Source organism: Rhea americana, unplaced genomic scaffold (assembly GCF_003343005.1).
Source record: "Rhea americana isolate MKP2758 unplaced genomic scaffold, rheAme1 scaffold_108, whole genome shotgun sequence".
Classification (NCBI taxonomy): domain Eukaryota; kingdom Metazoa; phylum Chordata; class Aves; order Rheiformes; family Rheidae; genus Rhea; species Rhea americana.
In genome coordinates, this window is record NW_028185128.1 from 223,376 (window position 1) to 247,137 (window position 23,762).

Genomic DNA, 23,762 nt, shown 5'->3' on the forward strand with positions numbered 1-23,762 from the left:
TGTCAGCCACTCCTCCCAGCTTGGTATCATCAGCAAACTTGCTGAGGAGGCAGTCTAAAAAGGGAGATCTCTCTTTTTCTGAATAACTGAGTCTTATGATACTAACCAAAAACTAAAACCAAATGAACACTCTTAGGGCTCAGTCAATGAAACACTTTCAGTACTTCCCTACCTGAGCCGTGTGGGAAGACAAAATGGGTCTACAGTACATACGGTGTTATTCTATAGACCAGCTTACTTCCACAGTAGCAGAAAAGCACACAGGACATCTGCAATGAAATGTCAATATTCTGAGCTCCTGTAGACCTTTGGAAGTCTTTTTTTTTTTCCAAGTGTGCACGATGGATAATAAGCCCAACTATTATTTACTCTTAATGAAGCTAAATATCATCTCACTCTACAAGTCTGGCTACTTGCGGGAAGGTGCTTCTTGGTTTGACTGTCACAGCAGCATCAAAGCCTTTATTTTGCATCATGGTAGTACTGCTTTCTGCTGTTGATATTTGATCTTCATGAAACAGTTCTGTGTTATCTCAATATGTCTTTTAGTTTATATGAATAACTGAGATGCTTCAGGGACTACCTACAGAGAGGAGGGATTTACTTTCAAAGAACCAGTTGAGATACTACGGTAAATGTCCCTTGACATGTCCCTTGAAGAAACGAATCATTTCATGATTAATCAGGGAATAGTATATGGTACACACAAACACATGCAATCGCACCCTCATTGAACCAAGTATGTAGTCATGCCACTACACTGCACGCACTCTGCTGAGTTTCTGTAGTTTGTATACTAGGTTTGCCGTTTGTATACTAGGTTTGCCTGTAGTGTGATAGAGTTGTTGCAGCTAGCAAGAATTATTTCATTATGTTCTAGTAACCACTTCTAAGGTCTTAAAAATCACCAGAACTGATAGTGATATCTAATGAATCAGGCAAAGTTAGTTTAAGGAAAAAGAGCAGGAAAAACAAGTTACTTTTATATTTGTCCCCATGTTTGGGCATTTTTTCTTCATATATGCTGCCAGACTGAAAATGAGCACTTGCACATTCACATGCCAAGTTTAGGTCATGGAGGTACAGTATTTACACTGTAAAATCATAGAGTATCTAAATAAGACTGTACCTTTTTTCTTGAATTTGTGTATGTTATTTAATATATTGGCAATATTTCAATTGATTGGRTAAAAGGTTCTACAAAGTTGTTGAATGGTGTTCTGACAATAAAATGAATCAAATTCCTAAAATATTGTCTTATATGCAAAATGTTACAACTTTAGACTGAAATTTCTTGGGAAAATTTTCTTGGGAAATCTGTAGCTCAAATATCAACCCCAACTTTATATAAAGATTCTGTTTTTGCTACCTCTTCAGCTTGCAGAATTAGGCTTTACACTGTGAGGGCAGGAAAAGTGTTGATTGCTGTGTTAACAATGCGGTGAAAGGTGGGACAGAACTGCCACAATATTTGGAACAGTGAGGGAAGACCATGTAGATTTGTTTAGCGCCCATTGTTTGGAGCCCATGTGTTCAGCGCACAAGTTTGGTGCAATRATTAAAATGATAAACTTTTCTGATTAATATGATAAAATACTATATAAAATTTAGAGGCATTCCGAATTTAGATTTTAATCAGCTTCTGCCTTCTGGATTTCCCTGGTTTTCTGCCGACTTAATTTTCCATCATTCAGGGCTTCAGGTTGTTTTCTACAGGAAAATACAGAAAGTGACATTTATTTGCACTTGTAGCAGATAGTTTCCTCACAGGGCTGAACTTTCTGCAGACTCCTTGTCATGTCTCTGTGGTAAAAACAATCCATACAATTTGCATTAATTGCCTTCTGGACTTACCAGAAGTTATAGACTACAGAGGAATGAAGTTGGAGCTCTGGCTTCGTGAGCTAGTACAATCATTTTTCTGCTGGAACTCTTCAAAAAACGACTGGAGCACTTTTGTTACTGTAGTGAGAAGTGCACACGGCCTTAGTTACTTTACCTTATTTTAGCTATTTCTGGTTCTTGGATATTGTTGGAACGACACCTTTCACACGTGTAAAATACATGTAAAGTGTGCAATTCTTCATGTAATTTTTTTTTTTTTTATGTTCTTATAGGTCTGGTTACTTGTATGTTCTTTTTATTTACTGAGCAAGCTATCAGAGAAGCAATGGGAACATCCAAAGCTGCTTTAGTCTTTGGGCAGTAATGGACAGGCAATTGTAACTACTGCAGTGCATAGCTTAGAATAGTTTGCTTTGTCATGAACCTTCATAAAAGGAGCTATGAGATCCCCATCAGAAAGATCTCCCCAAATTTCAGCAAGCCCATGTCATCTGTTAGAGACCATTCAGTACATTTTTCAGAGGTTGATCTGTTTGCATTCGTCTTGCATCAGTAGCACAAAAGCTACTATAGCTACATCAGAGAAAGATGGATCGTATTTTAGAGAGCCGTTTTACAAACCAAATCACCAGAAAGCACTTTGTTTTGCCTGCCTCTTGCTTGGAGCTCCTAATAAAATGACTCCCTAGTCTGACAATTTTATTTGTAGCCTAGGAAGGTTATCTGCACATCCATTTTTTTTCTTTCTGTGAAGTCACTTTGTGTGCACATAAAAGTCCCTGCATATTGTGAAACTATTATCAAACAAAATACTGCATTAAGAAATGTCACTGTTGAGACTGATTTCTCCCCTCGCCTTGAGTTTTTTTTAATACCTCTTACTTAATTTATAGTCATGTTTTTTTTTTTTTTCCCCAGCCCTGTCCAGTGTAGTCTTGCTTTGGTGCCTGCTGTCTTGTAAACTAAGTCCCTGGAATATATTCAGGGAAGGTAGTGGCACTGCTAACAGCAGTAGGGGTAAAGTGCTGCCTCCTTTTAGCTGATCAGAGTATTCAGTTGCTGGTTCATTTGCTCTCAGTCCATTTCTGTTCTTTGTTTGACAAATCCACTTGCAGGATTGCTCAGCTGTTATGTGTAGTTTCTTGTCACATGTTTTGGGATAGGACTGGTACAATCACAGTCAGCTCATACAGCCACTTAGCAGCTATCAGGTAGTACTGACTTTTGGGTAATTACAAACAAGTCTTAATGAAGGGATGCTTTGTCCCCGTCTTTCAGTTCCATGTGAAGATGTTCCTTGGGCCCCCTTTCTCTTATTATAGTGGCAGGTAGTTATCATATGTGACGTACAAAGGAACTGATGAGTTTTAAAAACTCATTAGTACACAGCCTTGTATTTCTATTTCAGATGGAAATAGAAACATAAAAATATGTTCTGGTTGTTATTTTAGGTATGAGTTTCGTGTTATGTTCTGTGCTTTTCTGTACAAGGAGAAAATTTAGTTGTTGAGATTCTTACTACATTAAAAGGAGAAGCTAGATCTTAGAGCAGGATACAGAGATTGGGGGTGGCTACTTCACTTTTTCTCTGCTTCATGTTAAGCAAGCATAAAATAGGAAAATAAAACATAATTTTTGCGTGGCATGTTGTCATGCTTAAAATAGTTTTTAATCTTTCAGATAAAATTGCCTTTGAAACCATGTACTTAAAACATACAATTTTAATAATGAGACTGTTGTTTGAGAGGCATTTTAAGTGAAAATTGTTCTTAAATCCTGGAAAGATAATTTAGGGAAAAGATTTGATTGGTAATATCAGCTCCTCAGGGTTTTATAAATTACTTAGAAGGTGGAATCTAAATTGCAATTAGTTTTGCCTCCAGCCCCAATTACACATTACTTAGGTGTACTGCAGTATGTAGCTGTATTTTTGGAAAAAAAAAAAGTAAGTTTTTTATTCAAATATTTCTGTTCTCTTTTTCTTTAAATAAGAAGAGAAGAAGTTGTTTTGGACCTAGTGGAATTTAACAGTTTGTTGCCAGAAAGGAAAAACTTTGAGTCAGCTTTTGCTACAAGTCAGTTATTGTTTGTATAGGGAGGACATTTGCTGCTAATAAACCTTTGCAAGTCTGCAGCATTTCCCAGGTGGGACTTTTGCAACACCTCACAAGTACAAAATAGGTTTCTTTATGGTAGCATATTTTCTCATTCCAAAAAAGGGTAAATTGTGAAGCAGAGGCTGTGATTTGGGAATGTTGTATTTTTGGCTAATTTTAACAGGAATGGTATTTTTGAAGGCAGTTGAAGATCTGAGGCAATAGCAAGATTTGATTCAGCTTATTTTTGTGTGTATTTATACACAGCATTTGTGCTAATATTTTAGCATTTGAAGCAGTGAGGGAAAAATACATAATTTTTTCTAAAGTATCGCAGTGCTATTATCCGTTTTTTCTTTTAACATAGAAATATGAAGGTCTGTTAGGTAAGAAGAGCCTTTTATCAGGAGCTAAGAAACCCTTTTTACTTAGGATGTTGACGGTAAAATCACCAAGAGTGTAGGTGTTTCTTTTCCCTTTTCCCTCAGTTGGGGGAGCTGAGATGAAGGCATGTCCTTAAAACAAGCTTTACTGAACTGATCACATATTGGATCAAGTACAGTGGATGCTTGCAGCTGGTTATGTCAAAACAAATCARTTTTAAATGGTTAAGATGATAATGACAGCATCCCACTTAACATTGTAGTGGATCTATTTGGCAGCTTCAGTTGCTTCWGCATCTTATATCCATGCTACAGGAACAGTTCAGGGATTGGTTTTGAGATTATTTRATGGGTTGATCAATACAAGCCATTATATTATATTTTCTGTTCTTGTTTACAGAAGCTATATATGTACTTCTTTCTAATATACTGTAATTTGTTGTTACACCAGGGTTTTTGAGAATGCTGGACAGTGGTTATCTTTATACTGGCACAGCACCAAACCCAAATACACCCCCTTTTTTTTCTTTTTTTTGATTGGTTTCTTGATGATTTCTTGGTGTGCACCTGCTAGGGAAATAATTGTCTTCCAGGTTACTTTTTGGGAAAAAAGTCTCTCTGCTGTTTTAAACTGTCTTTTTAGAAACTTTTAGTTTAAAAATACTGATAATTAGATACAGACATACCTGGGCTTTGGACTTCTGTTCTACTGTTGAACGTAGCAAGGTCTCAAATACCCTATTCAGAGCTTGAGTTATGAATGGAGTTCCTATGGTGGCATTATGAAACTGAAAACAAGGAAAAGTTGCAGCTCAGGAAAGTAGATCTTCTCAGAAAAGCATTTAAATACATACTTAAAATTAAAAATGTATTCAAAGGTAAAGAGGAACTTCAATGTGTTTCTGAATGGGGAAGGACTGTAAGGAAATACTTCAARTACAGTCAACAGAAAATATTATTTGTATCTACTGAATTAATAGGAAATAGATATATGTCTATGAACTTCGTAAAAAGCATGCCACAAAGGCATGATGGTGCCATGGCAGAGAGAGTTAAGCCTGGCGAAGACTGAGAGAAGCCAACTGTGGAGACCTACGTCAGGCTCGGAATTGGGGCAGTTGCCAGATGTGAAATTGGTCTTACATCCTGTGCTGAGACCCAGCACGTACGCTTTCACATAGAGTACTTTGAAATATAATGCAAAGACGGGCCCTTGGTTCTCACTTCGTTTGGAGCCTGCTGGTCACCCTGCAGAAAAGCCGCAGCCAGCAAGGTCCTGGGGCAGCAGCCATCTTCCACCACGTGGAGAACCTCCTGTGTTTCTCAACAGGCGTGGGCAGACCCTGTCCTTCACTGCCTGCTGCCTCGCTCTCCACCTCTGGCCCTCCCTTCCCTTCCCCTTTCAGCCTTTCCTGTGCTCTCCTACTTTACCTTCCTTCCTCCCTTTCCACAGAGTCCTGTCTTTTCTCCTTGTTTCTCAACTCTAARGCTAATGTAACACTTGCTTCACCTGTGGGCAACACTTCCTGGCCCTCGTGGTAGCCGTCCCATCCGTTCTCCTTTTGGAGCAGGGACCTTCTGTCCTGTGTTTTTATACCATTTAATGTAACAGGGCTCATCCTTAGCTGATTCTTCAACAGAAAAAAAAAAAAAAAAAAGATAAATCATTACAAAACTGAAGATAGTCTGCTACATTTAGTGAAAAATGTCATTTAAAGCCATTATTTACAAGCAGATATATCTGCGTGTGAAAAATGTTTACATGTTAACTTTCTGTTTTCTTTAACAAAAACAAAGATGAAATAAGATGTATTCTGTGCTCATTATTGTTTAATTTGCTAACCTGGCAACATTTTGTTTTCATTATTAACTATAGTTCTTAAGAGGAATGTGGGGATCCTTTCAACAAAACTTCTCTAATTAATTTTCTAACTAATTCAAATTTAAATATTTTGTATGGCAAGAATGTACAGTCATTCTGACAATTGATATGCAGAAATAGAAGCAAAATGTGGCTCATGGAAAGGAATGTGAGATTTTAGCCAGACCTAAGGGAACATGCCTTTGGTGTCATATAGCAGCATACCTGAAACCTTGGTGAATTAAAACAGTGATGCTAAATGGTGGATGAAATGTTGTTGCTTATTGAATCTCCCTATTCTGTAAGTGCTAGTGTAGAACTGGCTCTGAATTCAGATACCTGTCAGATGAGTGCTTGAAAAGTGATTAGGTTTTACATTAAATATATTAAGGTAAATATTAAGATCACCGTATATATTAAGACATGTATTCAGATATGCAGTGGTCTGAAATAAAAGCTCCAATGCTTTTAATTTTTAAAGTGTTTTGCAATATTTTTGCTGTGCTATAGCAGCAAGAAATTTTGCGTTTTTACCTTATTAGTGTACCTCTTAGCTTCAGAATCAAAGCAGAACTGATACCATCGTGCTTAAGAGAAAATCAGAAGTAAGTATTTCTAGAATATTAAAAAATATAGGTGGACTATTGTCTAAGGTACTTAGTGATTTAAAAACATCAGAGCATCAAAATCCAGATCATGTATTTCAATATAAGAGCTGAGAGATTTTTTTTCCTTTTAAACCCAGAAAATCAGAATATCTTTATTTTTCTTTTTTCTCCTCCTTAGTATGTGTGTATATTTGTTTCCTTAAATGTTGATTATCTTGTTCCTTTGTAGTCACCAGACACAGACAACCTGTTGGGATCATCCTAAAATGATTGAGCTCTTCCAGTCCTTAGGTGAGTGTGTTTCTTAATATTAACTGTTATGATATATATGGTGTTCACTCTGAGCTGTCTAGACCTTGCAAAATCTGCAAACCATGTCTGAATTGCCATGAACTGCATATATCAAAGCATTTCTCGCTTTGTGATCAGATACACTTCACAAGAAGCCTGCTGCCTTGRTCATGTGATGTGTATGTTCTCTTTCAGTAATTTTTATTCTAAACAATATGCTGTGACTCTACACTTTAATGCTATATCTTATTTATTTCTTTTAAATCCACGTGAGATTGTCTGAGGATGCAGGCTGTGTATATACTTAAAGAAGGATGCACAGCCTGCAGGGAGCTAAGTTTTGTGATATATCAGAGAAGCTATGGTATCAATAAAGGCTAGATCATATTATGGTACAGCAAGTTCAACATGCCCTGCTAACATCTGCATTTACTGTGAAACCTCCTCTAGGGAGTGAAAGGATAAAATGCTATTAACTGAGAAAAAATGTTACTATACCTATTCGTTTCTAAAATAGGTAATTTATGGTTCTCCTTTCTGTCCTTTCATCCAGCTGTCCTTGTCAAAGGATTGTTAACAAAGTCAAAGTTTTCTTTCTCAGTTGCTCAGTTACTCAGTTTCTCAGTTACTGTGACCTTCATTGCCCCATTTCAGGCATGTTGTCTGATGGATTTGTAAACTCTCTGAGAAACATACTTTATTCTAATGCTTGTTGGGAAAATAACTGTATGCACTCTGTAATATGTATGTGCATTATGTGTGCCAAGATAGTAGTGTCAGCATTTCTGTTGTGTCAGTCTCTGAAGGCCCTGTCCTGTCAAGGCTGGGAAGCCTTCCCTGCAGGCGGATTTTTGGAATGGGTCCCAACTTCTCAATTGTTTTTATTTTTTCAAATATGTTGTATCCTGTTTCTTCTCTTCTTTGCAGTGAACTAATATCAGACATTTTCCATTGTGTAGGCATGTGAAAATTTCCATGTAGAGTAAATTTACGGACTCTTTAAGGATGTTCACCTTTCTGCTCTGTTATTTCAGCTGACTTGAACAATGTACGCTTCTCTGCCTACCGAACAGCCATCAAAATCCGAAGACTGCAGAAAGCACTGTGCTGTGAGTTTGGCCTTCAAGACAGATTAATCATTTCTGTACAGTACTTGGGGAAGAGAGGTTCAGCTTAAGCCTGAATACATTAATGTTGAACAAGGGACTGGATATATTCTTGACAGATTATCAATGGGAGGGGCAACTTGTACAGAGCGGGTGCCTGCATGTTCAGTTCTCCTGTTCTGCCATCGTGACTGCCTGGCCTGGTGCTGCTACAGTGCCTGCAAACCAGCTTTCTGGGAGGCTACACGATATGAGATGCATACCAAAAAAATTTTGGTTTTTGCTCAGTTACTGGTAGCTCTGTAAATTTTCTCCATAGTTTTTGAAGAAACCTTAGCTGCATCTTCAACATCTAGCTCACTAAAAGTCTTTAGGCTTAGTACTTTAGACTTAGTTTTGTGAAGATACTGTAGAGAATCTTTCTTGACAATGTTTGACTTGCTTACATCTGCATGTATATCCTCATTTGCCTCTCTCCTCTTTCTATAACATGGAACATTTTTGTATTACATGAAACTGTGTTTGAATGAATCCAGTCTTCTGAAAAAAAATCGAAATAGTCAAATTTAAGAGGCAGAGTTTAAGATACTTGAAAACAATGGATTAATTCAGGTCAGATGTTATAGCTTTCTCACCAATGCATATGTACTCACTTAGCAATGTTAACAGGTGATGTTCCCCTACCTCCAGAGGGCTAGATTTCCTTCCAGCCTTTGAGACAGCAGCTTAACCTTGACAGTAGCTTCTTGGCTGGACTTCAGCTATGYATTATGCCAAATGAAGCTGTGCTAGAGATGCTAGCTAGCTACTCCAGAAACCTGGAGCACATTTATACAACAACACACAAGCTTCCAGGAGTACCTGTCACTAGTGCTTTATGCTCTATGCAGGGTTCTCAGAGATTTTCGGATCAAATTTGAGGTTCAAGGTGTTACATTTTGGGAAGAGCAGAGCTTGTAATTGAAAGCTTGTATGATGACACGGAATGAAAAACTAGGTTTCTTTGGAATAGCATGTAAGCCTAAAGTTTCTCTGTGCAAGAGTTAAAACCTGTGGGACCACCCTTGGGTGGGACCACATTTTGACCTCCTAACAGAACTACAGAGCGTTGTGGACTTTCTTTCCACTTACAAGTGCACAAGGCATAAAATGTGTATCAACATTTTCCTAAAAAAGAAAAAGCAAAAAGCAAAAACAAAGAAAAAAAAAACAGAAGACAAAATTCTCCTTGTGCATGCAGCTCCCAAGGGAAGAGGGAAAAAACAAACTGACTGTGATGGATGCTGATCATGCTGCCTGTTGTATTCCTGACAGGCATACGGATACTCTAGTGACCTGTATAGAACAAACTTTACTTTCATTACTTCTAAGAAGCTTTCAGAAAGAAAATGCTTTCTGTCCTTGCTTTTTCTGCAAAATGTATCAATTTTTGTAGCAACAGCATTYACAGTTTTCGAAGTGCTGTCCTACTGAAATGAGTATTGTCTCCAGTTTCCGGGGGACAGAGGTGGGAATAGGAGAGAGGGGAGCAGTAAGAGGCAGAGAGAGGATTCCAGCTTGAAAGAGCCGGGAGCAAAACCGTCATCTCCCCAGTTCCAACYTGCTTCACTGTTTATAAAGTTGCTCACTCGTTCTCCCTCTCCCTCCCCCCCCCCTTATTCAGTCGTTCTCTGCCCTGCTCGCTCACTCCCTCTTGCTCAGCCTTGCTCGTTCTCTGTCTCACTTCCTCGCTCATTCTTGGTCTCTGCCAYTCTCTCTCTGTCTTGCTTGATCACTGCCCCTTGCTCTCTGCCACTTGCTCACTCTCTGCCTCGCTCTCTGCCTCTTGCTCGCCCACTCGCTCTCTGCCTCTCACTTACTCACTTGCTCTCTGCCTCYTTCTCTGTCTTACTTGCCCGCTGCCTCGCTTGCTCACTCTGCCTCTTGCTATCTGCCTCTTGCTTGCTCCCTCGCTCCAGCCCCCCTCGCTCTGCCCCTCTCTCACACACTCACTCTCTGCCTCTCGCTCACATGCACGCTCTACCTCGCTTGCTCTCTGCTGCTCACTTCTTGTCTGTCTCTGTCCGTCTCTCTCGTTCTCTGCCTCTGTCTCTCGGAGATGAGACTGCTTTCCTTCAGCACAGCAGCCAAAACCCCTTTGTCTGTGTTATGTGCGCGTGTTTGATTGAGAGTTGGTTTAATCTGTAAGAACACAACAGCGTGGCTTATAATGAAAGACATGACAGATTATCTACAGAGCTAAATGCTACAAGAATTCCCTGTCTTTGCGCACAAACTCTATATGCTCTGGCACTATTTTAGGACCATCTTTGAAAGTATAATAAATGCTGTTGCTTAAATTCTCTGTGACTGCAGTGATTCTCAGCCTCTTTCTGTTCCATGAATGAGGGTTGAAATAGCCAAAACACAACATCTGCTAACACATCCCCTCCGAGGAAGGGGAGAGTGATTAAGCCCTATCAAGAATTCTTTTCTTGTTTCTTTTTTTTTCTTGTTTTTGGTTGTTTATTTTAGTGTAGGACAGCGTTGTTTTCTGTGCCTGTCATTCATTCTCTGGTCAGAGTTACTTTAGTCTTCCATTGAATTTCCCATAATTTTGACTATGGATGATTTTTAAAGGTGTTTAGATGCAAAATATTTCAGAAAGGCTTATGTGCTAAGGCAAAGTGTGTGTCAAAATGAATCAGTAGAAAATGAGGTCATTGCAAATGTGTAATTCATAAAAAAAAAAGCAATTGTAAATTGTGACAGCTGCAGTATGCATGTAACTGAAAAGGCCATTTTGGTACAGACTGCAAGGGCAAAGCACAGGATACACAGTCCCACTTGTATTTGATGGGTTTTGACTTTGCAGTGAGGACTGATAACACAGTATTAGTACTATATATAAGCAGATTCAGGAATATATCATTTTAGAACTATGGTTTGGAAAACTTCACTGGTGAAAAAACTCTTCTAAGTCTTTGCTATCAGTTAGTGTCCAAAAAATCTTGTATTTGAAGTTCCTCCCCTCCCTTTAGAAGCAAGCAAATAGTCATGTTTCATCTTGTGCTGCATCCTTCTGGAAGGTAGATTCTTGCAGAGACTGATACATGTGTGTATGTGCATACATGTCTTCATTTTGTAGAAGTCTGAGAAAGTTTGCAGGTTGGAAAGAACAAATTCTTGAATAGTTTTTCTGTCTCAGATTATGTGGAACACACATACCGAGAGCATTTTCCTCCTGTAGTACACGAGTGGTGCCAAAGAGAATTTTCTGTGTTGCAATTGTATTGAATAGTCATTTGGCACCAGACTCTGAGTATAGTATTTTATTTTTGTGCAGCAAACCTGAGCTCATATTCAAGAAATAATTTTGCCCCAGATACTGAAGTGTAGTACTGGAAGGCAAAAAAGGAACAAAAATGCCATGTATATTCAGAATTCTGTCACTGAGCTTCTTTAAGTGATGTAGAATTTAAGAATGCTGATAAGAATAGCAACTGCACAAGGCCAAGGAATGAACACTGAAGCACACTGAACTGAAAGGAATAGCTGGGTAGACTTCCATCCATCTGTGAGTCTTTTGCAGGAACTGCTGTCATTCACAAGGTCTTTCCAATCCTAAAGCTTCACAGCAATGCCTGCCTAGTTTCTGTGGGGCTTACAGCAGCCTCCAATTTGCCGTTAGCAGCTGTATGTCATTACTCACTCCTGAGTCACTTGCATACACCTGCTTGAACTGTGCTGAATGACGTAGTTTCTGTTTATAACTTTCCTTTGGGAAAGTCTCCTTGCAATAGAAAGGAAAGTTATGACCCTAATGTCCATTTGTTTGGATAACTAGAGAATTGATCATTCAGCATACTTGAGCAGATGCAGATTGATACTACAAAAATACACTATAAGCTGCATGCAGTAGGTTTTGAGCCAGCAAGGGCATGTGAGTCTCAGGTTAGCTTTTCCCCATCTGCATAAAAACATCTTAGTTAAAACTTTCAGAAATGAAAGTGTAATGAGAAAATAATGCCTCTTTACACCAGACCAAGCAAAGGGCTCTGCTAGTGGGTAGACTCTACCAGGATAACCATCTGTATCCAAATCTCATTTAGCTCAGCCAGGTAAGCACTGAAATAATAAAGGATGGAAATAGTTTCCTAAGACCGTTCTCCATGAATGGTGTCATCTAAAAGTACTAAGTTTGCTTAATTTTGCAACAGAGTTTCCTTTTAGGGAGAAAGTTACTGAAAATATCTTCCCCTACTGCCTCTTGATTCCTTTGGCACCATTTGAGTGTGAATGTGAGGCCTTAATATTGCAGATCAAGTCAGGAAGTTTGGTTTGCTCCACTATCTGCTTTTATTGCAGTTTTCAATGCAAGGGTGGTTGTGCTAAGGTAAGCCAAAAGGCTACAGTAGCTTGGCATTACAAAGCAATGGAGGGTTATACTGCCTTTAAAAAGAAAGGCATCAGTGATATCAATCTGCTTGAGGAAGCTGCTTTTAGCAACTGTTAATTATATTCCAAAAAAAGAGAGTGAAGARAAGAAAGCTGGTTACAGTTAGAGTTTTTTCCTGAAAAATAGCTTATTCTTCCTTCTCTCTTGAATGCAATGTTTGTGTGATTTGATAGCATCATGTGGGTGATACCTGGCTGCCCAAAATAAAATAGTCTCTGTTGCATTGTATATGTTTCAAAATTTAAATATGCTTGTGAGCCATTTCTAGGATATTCTTTTTTTTTTCCAGGTACTGTAGAACATTACAGAGCAGTGCACTACRAAATACTTTGCTAGCTCAGGTCACAGAGTCACAGACTAGCTGAGGTTGGAAGGGATCTTTAGAGATCACCTGTCCAAACCCCCTGCTCAAACAGGGTCACTTACAGCAGGTGGCCCAGGGCCCTGTCCGGATGACTTTTGGGTATCTCCAAGGATGGAGACTCCACAACCCATCTGGACAATCTGTGCAAATGCTCAGTCAGCCTCACAGCAAAAAAAAGGTTTCTTAGATTAAGGCAGAATTGCCTGTGTTTGAGTTTGTGTCCATTGCCTCTCATCGTCTCATTGGGCACCACTGAAAACARTCTGTCCCATCTTCTTTACACATTGATAAAATCCCCCCTCAGTGTTCTCTTCCTCATGCTGAACAGTCCCAATTCTCTCAGCCTTTTGTCCTATGATGCTCCAAGCCTTTCCTCATCTCAGGAGCCCTTCACTCAGCTCTCTCCAGTAGCTCCATATCTCTCTTGTACTGGGGAGCTGAGCACTAGACCCAGCACTTTGGCCTCACCACGCTGAGTAGAGGAGGAAGATCACCTCCCTCAGCCTGCTGGCAATGTTCTTCCTAAGGCAGCCCAGGATACCACAGGCCTTCTTTGCYGTTTAGGGTACACTGCTGGCTCATGGTCAACCTGTTGTCCACCAGGGCCCCCAGGACCTTCTCTGCAAAGCTGCTTGCCTGCTGGTTGGCCCACAGCCTGTACTGGTGTGTGGAGTTAATTCTCCCCAGAGGTAGGATTTCTTGCTTCCATTTAAGGAGGGAGTTTACCCATTAGGTCAAACTAATGGCAAGGTAGCCACAGTTTGTTGCAGTTAGCGGTCTGCCCTGCTTGGTAAATATGTATTTAACCATCTAGCGTTACCATTACCTGGCATTCATTTCCACCCTGAGAGATGGAACAACACAAAAAAAGGCAACAAAACAGCCCCCAAACCTCCTGCAGGTCTGATGCTGTAAAGTTAGAATAGAATGTACATGGGTCAGTGAGAGAGAAAAAGCAAGGAATGTGAAGGACTGTTTCTCATTTTACAGTGATGCTAGGAATGGTAGATTGGGGAAATGGGATTGGGAATGTAACCTGCTCTTGGCCTATAACCTTATTTTATGGTAGACACTCTCTGAGTTCTGAACAGAATTGGTCATGGTGGTCAGTCTCGTATTGCTGCTGCTTTTTTTCCCTCCTATRCTTATTTTTCAGCTTAAGCTAGGCTTACCTGATTTGCACAAACTGCCCTTCTGGGGTCCTTATTTAACATTAGTGGTGCAGAGCAATTTCCAACACATCTGAGATTGTCATGTTTCATTTCCTTTGAGAAATGACATTTATAGAGTAAATGCATTGCAGCTTACCCAGAAACAGCTCTGTATGAGCTCAGAATGTATTTCAACTATATACGGTAGCAAGCATAATGATATATTGCAACCTTTTTTTGTCACTAAAGCTTGTACTAACTTTTTTATTAGGCCTTCCTTTACATCAGAATAAACCCCATTTTCATTTTGTTTTGCAAAGGATTTAGAAGAGCTCATTAACAGCTTTTTATTTTCACCATGCCATAACCATATTTTCACAGGTACAGTCACAATTTTTTTATGGTTTTGGGCAAAACTACTGTCACCCATCAGAAGTCAGTGGCATCTGTAACTGCTTATAGAAGTACATGGGAAGACTTTCAGCTTGCATCTTGAGGATGATAAAGGAAATCTAARTATTTTGCAAGAAAGCATAGCATTTAATGTTCTGGAAAACTTCCGTAAACAATTTCCTTCTGTCCTCTGCAGTTTCTTTTAAGCCTTTATTTAGCAACTGCTGTTCAGTTAATCAGGGCTCAGTGTCTTCTTACTGCATTTTAGAGAACATTGTTACCCCAAAATTTACTTTGCTTCACATTTAATCAAAAATGGTAGTCATTTGATGCAATTCTGCTTTATAGTAAATGCAGAGAATTCTCTAAACTCGGTGGACTCCCAGTGTGCATACATCTGAAGTGAGAATTCTCTAATTATACTGGTTGCTTCAGCGACTTTTTAAATGTTCTAAGCTCTACTGTGTCATTATGTTTTTCTTGCTTACTCCTTTTTTTTTTTAAATATCTTTCTAAAATGCTATTGACTCCTCCTAACAGAGAGTAATTTTTCACCATAATGTTACTGAAGGAAAGCTACTTTTTTGCTAATAATCTGTCTGCAGTGTTTGCTACAATAAAGTGAGARGTCAGGGAGCAAGTATTGTGAATCCCATAGTCAAGCATCTGTATTCATATTTTTTTTAATTTATTTTATTATTATTTCTTGTTAGTGGATCTGTTGGACCTGAACACAACAAGTGAAATTTTCAAACAACACAAGCTGAGTCAAAATGACCAGCTCATTGGTGTCCAGGATGTGATCAGCTGTCTCACTACCATCTACAGTGGACTTGAAGAGAAACACAAAGATCTAGTAAATGTTCCTCTCTGTGTAGACATATGTCTTAACTGGCTGCTCAATGTATATGATAGGTAAGTAACAGACTTCTGTTTGCATTGAGTTCCCCTGGAATTTAATGTAGTATTAAAAGAAGTTTGCACTTGTGACATGTAAAAAGTGCCAGGCTTGTAGAACCATGGTATATTTTTTTCTGAGTTACTTTCTGGAGGAAGCGTTCATGATCATAGAAAAGTGATAGAACTTCTTTAACAGAATTTGATAGAACTTTTTTTCAGAAATTTTTAAATAATAATTTAAAAAGTCATATCTCTTGATAATTTTGACCCAGTAGAGACACCCAGACTGTTCCATAGTTGCTTAAAGGCATGGTATTGCTATAGGTGAGGTGATCRCTTCAGTCTGTCTAATTAAGTATATGCTGTAGTTCAGAGATACACATAAAAATGAAATCAGAACTTTCTAAGTTACCTATTTAATGTCCGAATTTTTTTCCTTTCTTCCTATTTGAACATGAAAAGAGTTCTGGGAAATTCTTATACTCAGCTTTGCAAAAAAGAGCTGTTATATCTTGAACTGCTTATCATTTGTTCACTGTGTTCACTCAGTGCCAAATTCTAAAAGTCATATTCTTTTTTGTTTGTTTGTTTTTTAAAGAATTGCAGGCCAGTACTCCCATACTTTGTAGGGGCTTTGTTTTTTTGTGTGTGTTTTTATGTCGGGGTATAGAGGGAAGGCAAGAAGGGAGTACCTATGACCATTTATTTACGTGGTAGCTACCTGGTGTGCTTTGCCATTCCAATATTTGTTTTTAATACTGTGACATTTCTGTTAATTGGATTCCTTACTACTGTTGGAAAATTGGAGACTCCATCAAATAACAACTGAGACCTCTTTCAGCAAGTGTTTCTATTTTCCAGAGCTCTGTATTGTAGAGGATTAAACAAAACATCACTAGCAACTGCAGTAGTAGATCAAATGTGTTGCTTGACTTAGATGCTGTTGAACATTTAGAGTAAGAGTGTCAGAGAATTTTTGTGGTTACTAGCTTCTTTTCTTTCTTTTTTTCAAAATCAGTCACTCATCCATTACTTTTTATTCTGCTAACCCTTGTTTACCATCTTCAATTAGAAGTCAATGGTTTATCTGTCCATATTTAAAATGCAGGTAGTAAGCAATAAAACTTTCTACCATTCAGTAACATTTCCTGTTGTCTCTATTCCCTATTGATTATTATGTTGAAAGCATTAGTAGAGATAATTCTTCAAGCTGATGAAAGGCTTTGATCTGCTTTCAAACTTGAAAAATGGAAGATGAAGGATTTTTACAATATAGTTACTTTTTACAGTGTATTTCCTTGCTCGCCTTTCAAATCCACCCTCCCCCCCAAAAAAAAAAAAAAAAAAAAAAAAAAGGAAAAAGGAAAAAAAGCTGAAAGAACGGGCACTAATTTTAAACTGCCATTTTTTTAAAAAACTGGCCTTTAGAAAAGAACTAATTTGTCTCCTGGCATTTCTGTTGTTTATTTCATTGGCGTTATACAGTGTTTCAAATCATTAAACTGCCTGCAAAAAGCATCTGTTAGTTGCATGCTATTAACCTGAGATCTAATTAGTTATTCACAGATTGATGGCAAACCAGGAGTTTCTTCAGACTTACCTACAGATGCCTTTGGCACTGAAAAGAAACAGTTTATTTTTGGAAATAGTAGACAACAACAAGGTCTGTTATGTTCTGTATTTTCTGACACATCAAGAATGATTCATTCTTCAAGCTGAATGGAGGAGAGAAATGGATTAAATTTACTGACTGACTTTTACTTCCTCAAGGATTTTAAAAGGTTGTCCCAGGCAGCAACATCTGCCCTATAAACATGCTTCAAGCTTATAGCTAGTTCTTAGTTTTGTTTTTTTCCAGAGGATTATTTTTTAATACAAACACTTAATGGAATTTAATACAAAAAGTGAGAGCTATGAGAGAAATTGGTTAGCCTATTAAATCATTTTGCCAGATTAAATCTATGTTTAAATTATCCAAAACCAATAGCAAGCTGTTATTGTTCTAGACTCTATGGCAAATTTTCTAAAACTTCCAAAGTCATTTTAATATAAATAGAATGAATAGCCTTCAGGACTACCAGTATAACTTAAAACCCCTTGAAATCAGTTGTTTAACATATTGTAAAATCTGTCATACATAGTATGGAGTACATGCACTAACTGTGGATGATGACTCGTTATTTTTGTTGGAATTACCTAGTACACATAAAAAAAACTTTATGTTTTTTCTGTTCTTTTTTAACCTCTTTCAATGTTTATCTGATTTCTTGTATTTCATAGAAGGAACTTTTTAATTTTCTTGATTTTGTGATGTTAAGATACTTTTCGTTGGTGCATTCTTTTAAAGCTGGTTGCACTTTTCTCTTTAATTTCTTTGATGCAGTGGTCTAGGATGTGTAGGATATCTATAATATCCCATATATGTTGACTTTTTCCACATGAGCAAAGCTGTTTTCTGTGATCATTCTTTGTGGTCTAGTCTTCCTCTGAAGAATCACAACCTTGTTATTTATTGTTGCATTAAAATACCTGGCAAATTCTTAACACTGTGTTAACGTCCCAGGCCTCACCAGTGTGTTACATTCAGCAAAATTCAAACTCCTAAAAGCTTAGAAATGAGAAGGATGGGAGACCTACTCATTTAGCCTTAACATTATGCTCTGGTTCTTATGGTAGTTGATGGGAATCTCCTATGTGCTCTCCAGTTGCATTTACTGTGGTGATGACAGCTCTTGATTCGTGAGGGAGTTTGGGGAAGCAGCCTGGCAGACTCTGATGGTAGTAAGAAGTACTCTAGGAAGGACATGGCCCTCTGTAGAGAAGGAAAGTGAGTTCTTTACCCGACTGCTCTGTGTTTGATGAAGGGAAGACGCCTGCGGGGACCTTCAGAGAGCTAATATGCTGTCTCCTGTTGCTGCATTATGTAGATGTTTGTCCGTAGCACAGCACAGAAATCATCTTGTCAGAGCAATTATCACTACCCTTGTATAAGGCTAATTTTGTAGTTTTTTTATGCTTGGATAAGTGAAAATACAATGTTTTATGGTTTTTGTATGCAGATAGGGGAGGGAATGTGGGAGATAGATTTAGGAAAATGGTCTTTTTTTCTATGGCGTTGTTGCATGTGAATGTAGGAAGTCAGATATGACTGTGATAGGAGTGTTTACAAGACYAACAAATCACACTAGTTTTGAACTTTAAAACTAAAATTTACTAAATTCTTAGTTAATTGCATGCTCCTTGTTAATGGCTAGTCCTTACATGTTATTACTCATGATCACTATGTAAACAGCTAGTCTTTAGCACTTAGCRTTCTGAATTAGCTGTGAATATACAATCCTGTGGAGCTGGTGTTGTATGGTTAGTACTGAGAGCTATGGTCCTTGCTGGTCCGTAATCAGAGTCATGCGATCAGGCTTGAGAGATCTTGGATGAGAGAATTCATAGCCAAAGTGGGCTTGTCTTCTTTCTTTTCCAATTTTCTTTGCTTATGCCTGATATTTTTATGCTATTGCTACCCCTCCTCCCTTGGGGGGTTTCCTCTGTTCTTGGTACTGTTTATCTGCTTTTCTGTTGACTTGCCAGTCAGCCTTGTTGCGTATTCTTATCTGCAGTTTCTTGTACTTTATCTTGTCCTCTATCTGACAGCYTTGGTTTCTTGAATGTCTCTTATATGTAACTGTGCTCATCATTGCTTGCCTCTCTGGTGGTCACATTGCTCAGATATTTATATAAAATGTTTTTGTTTTATGTCTGGCTATACCATCATAGTGTTACAAGATACTTGCATACCATTGTTGTTAACAATATTAATTATATCCTGATTATTGTCATTAGAATTTATAGGTGTCACAGGCCTCTGCTTTGACTATGAAATAGACTGTGTTTGACTGTCATAAGTTTTGTTCCCTTTTAGTGCTGTTGAAAAGCAGCCAGAAATTCTGTGTTAGGATGTTATTTAGAGAATGGAATAAAGTTTGCATATGAGGGTTGCATGATTATGGAAAGGTTTTGGAAAGTTTGCTAAATTCATTTTCCTGGAAAGGTGTATCTTCGGATAATTTTAACCCTATACTAATTTCCTAAGTTTTTGAGCAAAAACGGAAATGTTAGTTTTAGGATTTACAAGCCATTCTGCAGCTGAGACATTAATGTGGCTGATCAGTGCTAAAGCTTGTTACCTGATTTCTAAGTGCTCCTCCCAGCTCTAGTCCTGTGTGGTAGTGAGGTTGGGATTATAGTTGTTTCGTTTGGAGCTCAGTTGCTATAGGATCAGAAGGGGAACTCATAAGACACAGTGATAAGACATCACGTCCCAGATCTTAACAGGTCTTATTGCCTGTATTACCGGTATGATAGAAGACCTTTTTTCCCCTCTCTTCTCTTTTGCATCTTTTAATTCCAGTATCTCCTGTAATAAGATACAAGATGAAAGTCGTCTCCCTTTCTCTCCTGATATGATGGCCATTCCTTGCTCGTCTTCTTTTTCTCATTTAAGTTACTGCAAAGCAGTGACAGTCATAAATTTTTGTATAGTTATCTGATTGCTTGCACCTGAGAATCCCTGCCTCTGGGTTCCCTGTGTCTGGGTCCTTGAGGCAGCTGAATGGCTGCTGTCTGCTTGGGTGGAGAGTCCAAACTATGCAAAAAAGCTGAACGTGCTTCAGTCCTACTCCAGACTCTCCACCCATGCAGCAYAGTACACTCGCATCCCCTTGAGCCTGACCTCTCTCCTGGACCGAAGGGCCTGGATTAATGATCTCCCACTAAGCTAGTCCTCTCTGTTGTGTATGCCTTCAGCCTGTTCTCTTATCTACCATGCCTGATACACACCTTAATCTTTTTTCTTCTTTCCTTTTCCTTTTCCTTTTTTTTTTTTTTTTTTTTTGGTGAAGGTGCAACAGATTGTATGATACTGAGGCTTGCAGGCCAGAGCCTGTTTGATACACGCACAGACAACAGAACCACCTAGAAAATCACCTAGTGAATCTTTTTTTTTTTTTTCCTCCCCTTCAGCTCTCTTTTCCATCCTCCCTGCTCCATACTAAAATCCTTTTGTTTGGCAAAAATAATGACAGCAGTACACTATACAGCAAAAGGGCAATGAATTCTTAGACTTTATATTGCTTGGAGAAAGAGGGCCTCAGATATATCCGGTGGGACAAACAGACYATAGAGAACATGAAAAGTGCTTCTGTCAAGCAGCTATAATTGTTTTGCCATTTTTTTCCTTGAAAATAGGTCAGAGACCAATAATGTTGCATTTTTATACTCCCTCTCACTGTTTCATTGACTAACAACTTTAAAGTAATTAATAGAGATTTAATGATTTGGACTCCTCTTCATCAAGATCAGAGTGAATAATATCTGAACAGTTAACATGGTCTTATCAATTGACTCTGCGATGATAAGCATGCTTGTCTTGCTGTATAGTGTATCTTAATAGTGTGCTGGCATTTAACTCTAAGTACTTGACCCCTGCATTTTTGATGAATTTGAGCTTTAAGAAGTTGCCTGATACTTTCCTTGATTTTAGGTTTTTGTCTACACAGCACAACTACATGGTTGCAAATGCAGCACAACCATRTAGTGCTGCAATTCAGAGGCACCTTGACAAGACTAGACACTCTCCAGAGGTCGCTTCCAACCTCAGTTATTCTGTGATTCTGTAAATTGGATTAACTTAAATCACTGAACTGGAACTTTCAATGCCACAAAATCTGTCTCTCTCTCTCTGTATATATATATATGTTTTTTTAAATGTATATGTAATTTCAGCCATAACAGTTAGTTGTTTCCAAGAAAAAGGCTAGGGAGAAATACATAGCTCTTTAGAAAAATGTCATATTGTAGGCTTTTGAACTCTGGTTTATAATTTAATGAGGGTTTATAATTTAATGCTTTTTGTGCTGAGAAAGTTTTTCACAGTTGCTGTAACAACCTACTCAAATCTGAAGGAATCTACATACATGTCCCAACTTCTAGCTGCAAAGTTATCTTGAGTTTCCATCTTCTCTAAGCAAATACTGTAGTCAATCCTGAGTTAAATCAAACCCAGATGAATGTTCTGCTTTGTTTTTCATTTGAATACAAAGTTAAAACCTAGACAACCCTGCATAGGGAAGGATGGTGAAAGAGCTTGATCGAGGTTGCAAAATGAGCCATTTATGAGTCAGGATATGCCAGAGTGATGTCATGCCTATGATTGAAAGAGGTAATTTGAAGCTAAGTTTGAATGTATAAAATAGTTGGCACTTTTATAACATTCTTGAAAATTGGCTCCTGATTTTCAAACTAGGCAGTTAAAATAATGGATGCTTTTGATTAATTTGGCAGTAATTTCTCTATACCTCTTTCCAACTTGTGAAGTAGAGAAGATAATACTGGCTAATCTCACAAGATTAGGTGATGGTTGTGAAGACAAATGAATTAATATTTGTAAGGCACTTGATTAATTTACTGAGAACCCAAGAGTAAATTAATAATTTTGTATTCAGCACAGCATTTGTGTAGTAAATTAGACAGCAGACCATTTGTTGAATGAGGAGGACAGAAAAAAATGCCTAATAACTACTCCAGAAATAATTAAAGGAYATATCACTGTGCATGACAAAAGGGAAATAATGTTTGCATATTAGTTCTAGCACTATTTTACTTACTGAGGAAGGATCCAGCTAATCTTTAGGTACAGGAGTTTCTGAATAATTATATACAGTTTAACTACCCCTTTTTTGATCTGTTTGCCATGTCTAACCTGAAGACAAAATGCGTGGTGTTTTTCAGCTTTTGAGAGCAGAAATTATCAGATCTTTTAAGAATCTGTTTCTTACGCTGACTTTTTGAACTTTAAGATTGTCGTTTTCCATATGTCTTGGTTTTATTGCTTTAGTATCTGTTTGAGTAGTGTTTTCCTTGCAGGCTTAAAATCATAGGCTTTGGAACCCATTTGTCTGTTTTCAAGTTGCTTACATTTGTGGTTTTTTGAGTTTTTTTTTTTTTTTTTTTTTTTTTTTTTCGTTTTGGGCAACATGAGCCAGAAGTCACGCTGCTTAGAAAGAAGAGCTCCACGTCTTCTGATTACTGCATGTGTTTGCCTGTTTACATGTACATCATAGCATTTCCAACATAGAAGAAAAAAAATAAAGTGAGCAAAAAGAATGAATTCCTGTGGTATGAAAATTCAGTTTATTTTGCAGTCCTCCTTTTCACACTGAGAAATKGTCTTTATTGCTGTGTACTGCTGAGTACTTTTTTGTGTAAATCACATTATCAAATCATGCTGTTGGTTTTACAGGGTTAAAATTCAACCTTTTTGGAATAATATAAGTTGTTTTGACATGTAAACATGCAGTAGGTGAGTTGAGCTTTTTTAAAGGAAGCATTCTTAATGTGATTTGCAATGTTAATATGTTTTCAGATTTTAAGTATCGTTGAAGTAGAATTCATCAGTGACTTTGCATTTGGAACAGACTTGAGTTGTAATGTAGTAAGATTAAACTGTATCAAATTCTCTGCTCTTTGTAATTTCAGTGGCCGGACTGGAAAAATTCGAGTGCAGTCCCTCAAGATTGGCTTGATGTCTCTTTCTAAGGGCCTTCTAGAAGAGAAGTATAGATGTAAGAAAAARATTACTTTTTAAAATATTTAATTTATATAATTGTCATATATAATAATAATACATCTCAAAGCAAAATTTATAGTAAACCATTTCTCATGCCTGTGTCAGGACTTATATTCTAACTGGAAAGTATTGATGTCAGTTATGACAATTATATGCCATCCAAAGCAAAGGAAAATGTTGCTATATAGAGTGCTCTATTTCACTAATTCTGCTTGGAAATGTTGAGTGTTTTCAAGAAATTTAATATGAATTATCTGCCTTCTATCTTTTCTTTTTTCAGGCCTGTTTCTGACATTTGTCTCTCCTTTTTGGCAATACTTCTTCTAGGGATTTCTGAAGCGTTTGAAATCCCAGCCTTCTCTGAACATGGCAGACATCGCAAAGTTGTTTGCTTTAGCATAGCAAAGACCCAGCTGACCATGCATTAAATGTTGCATTGTTAGAGAAGTATTTCTTGTTAGAGTATTTGGTTGCAAGATAGGCAAGTTTCATGTTATAACAACTTTTTGATGAAATCTGAAATCTTTTATGGAATGCTTAAGCAGACCATCTACTCAAGTATGTTCTGTCCAACCTTCCCAAAGATTAACCTCTGAGGATCAACTTGAAGAAATATGATTTCTGGGCTGCTGAAACACAGGCTTTATGAAATAGTATGATAATCTAATTAGGGGTGCTAATGTCAACCTGACAATACAGATGATC

At 37.9% G+C, this 23,762-nt stretch overlaps 1 protein-coding gene across 1 annotated transcript in view; it reads left to right on the plus strand.

Annotated features, from left to right (window-relative positions):
* The window catches only part of UTRN (utrophin), a gene marked incomplete at its 5' end in the record, with an annotated part of 298,945 nt that overhangs the window by 222,861 nt on the left and 52,322 nt on the right, over positions 1-23,762 (plus strand). Inside the window, 4 exons of the mRNA XM_085310498.1 lie at positions 7,023-7,084; positions 8,119-8,193; positions 15,250-15,451; positions 22,967-23,052. Coding sequence (XP_085166624.1) covers positions 7,023-7,084; positions 8,119-8,193; positions 15,250-15,451; positions 22,967-23,052 — 425 coding nt within the window. The remainder of the gene's footprint in view (positions 1-7,022; positions 7,085-8,118; positions 8,194-15,249; positions 15,452-22,966; positions 23,053-23,762) is intronic.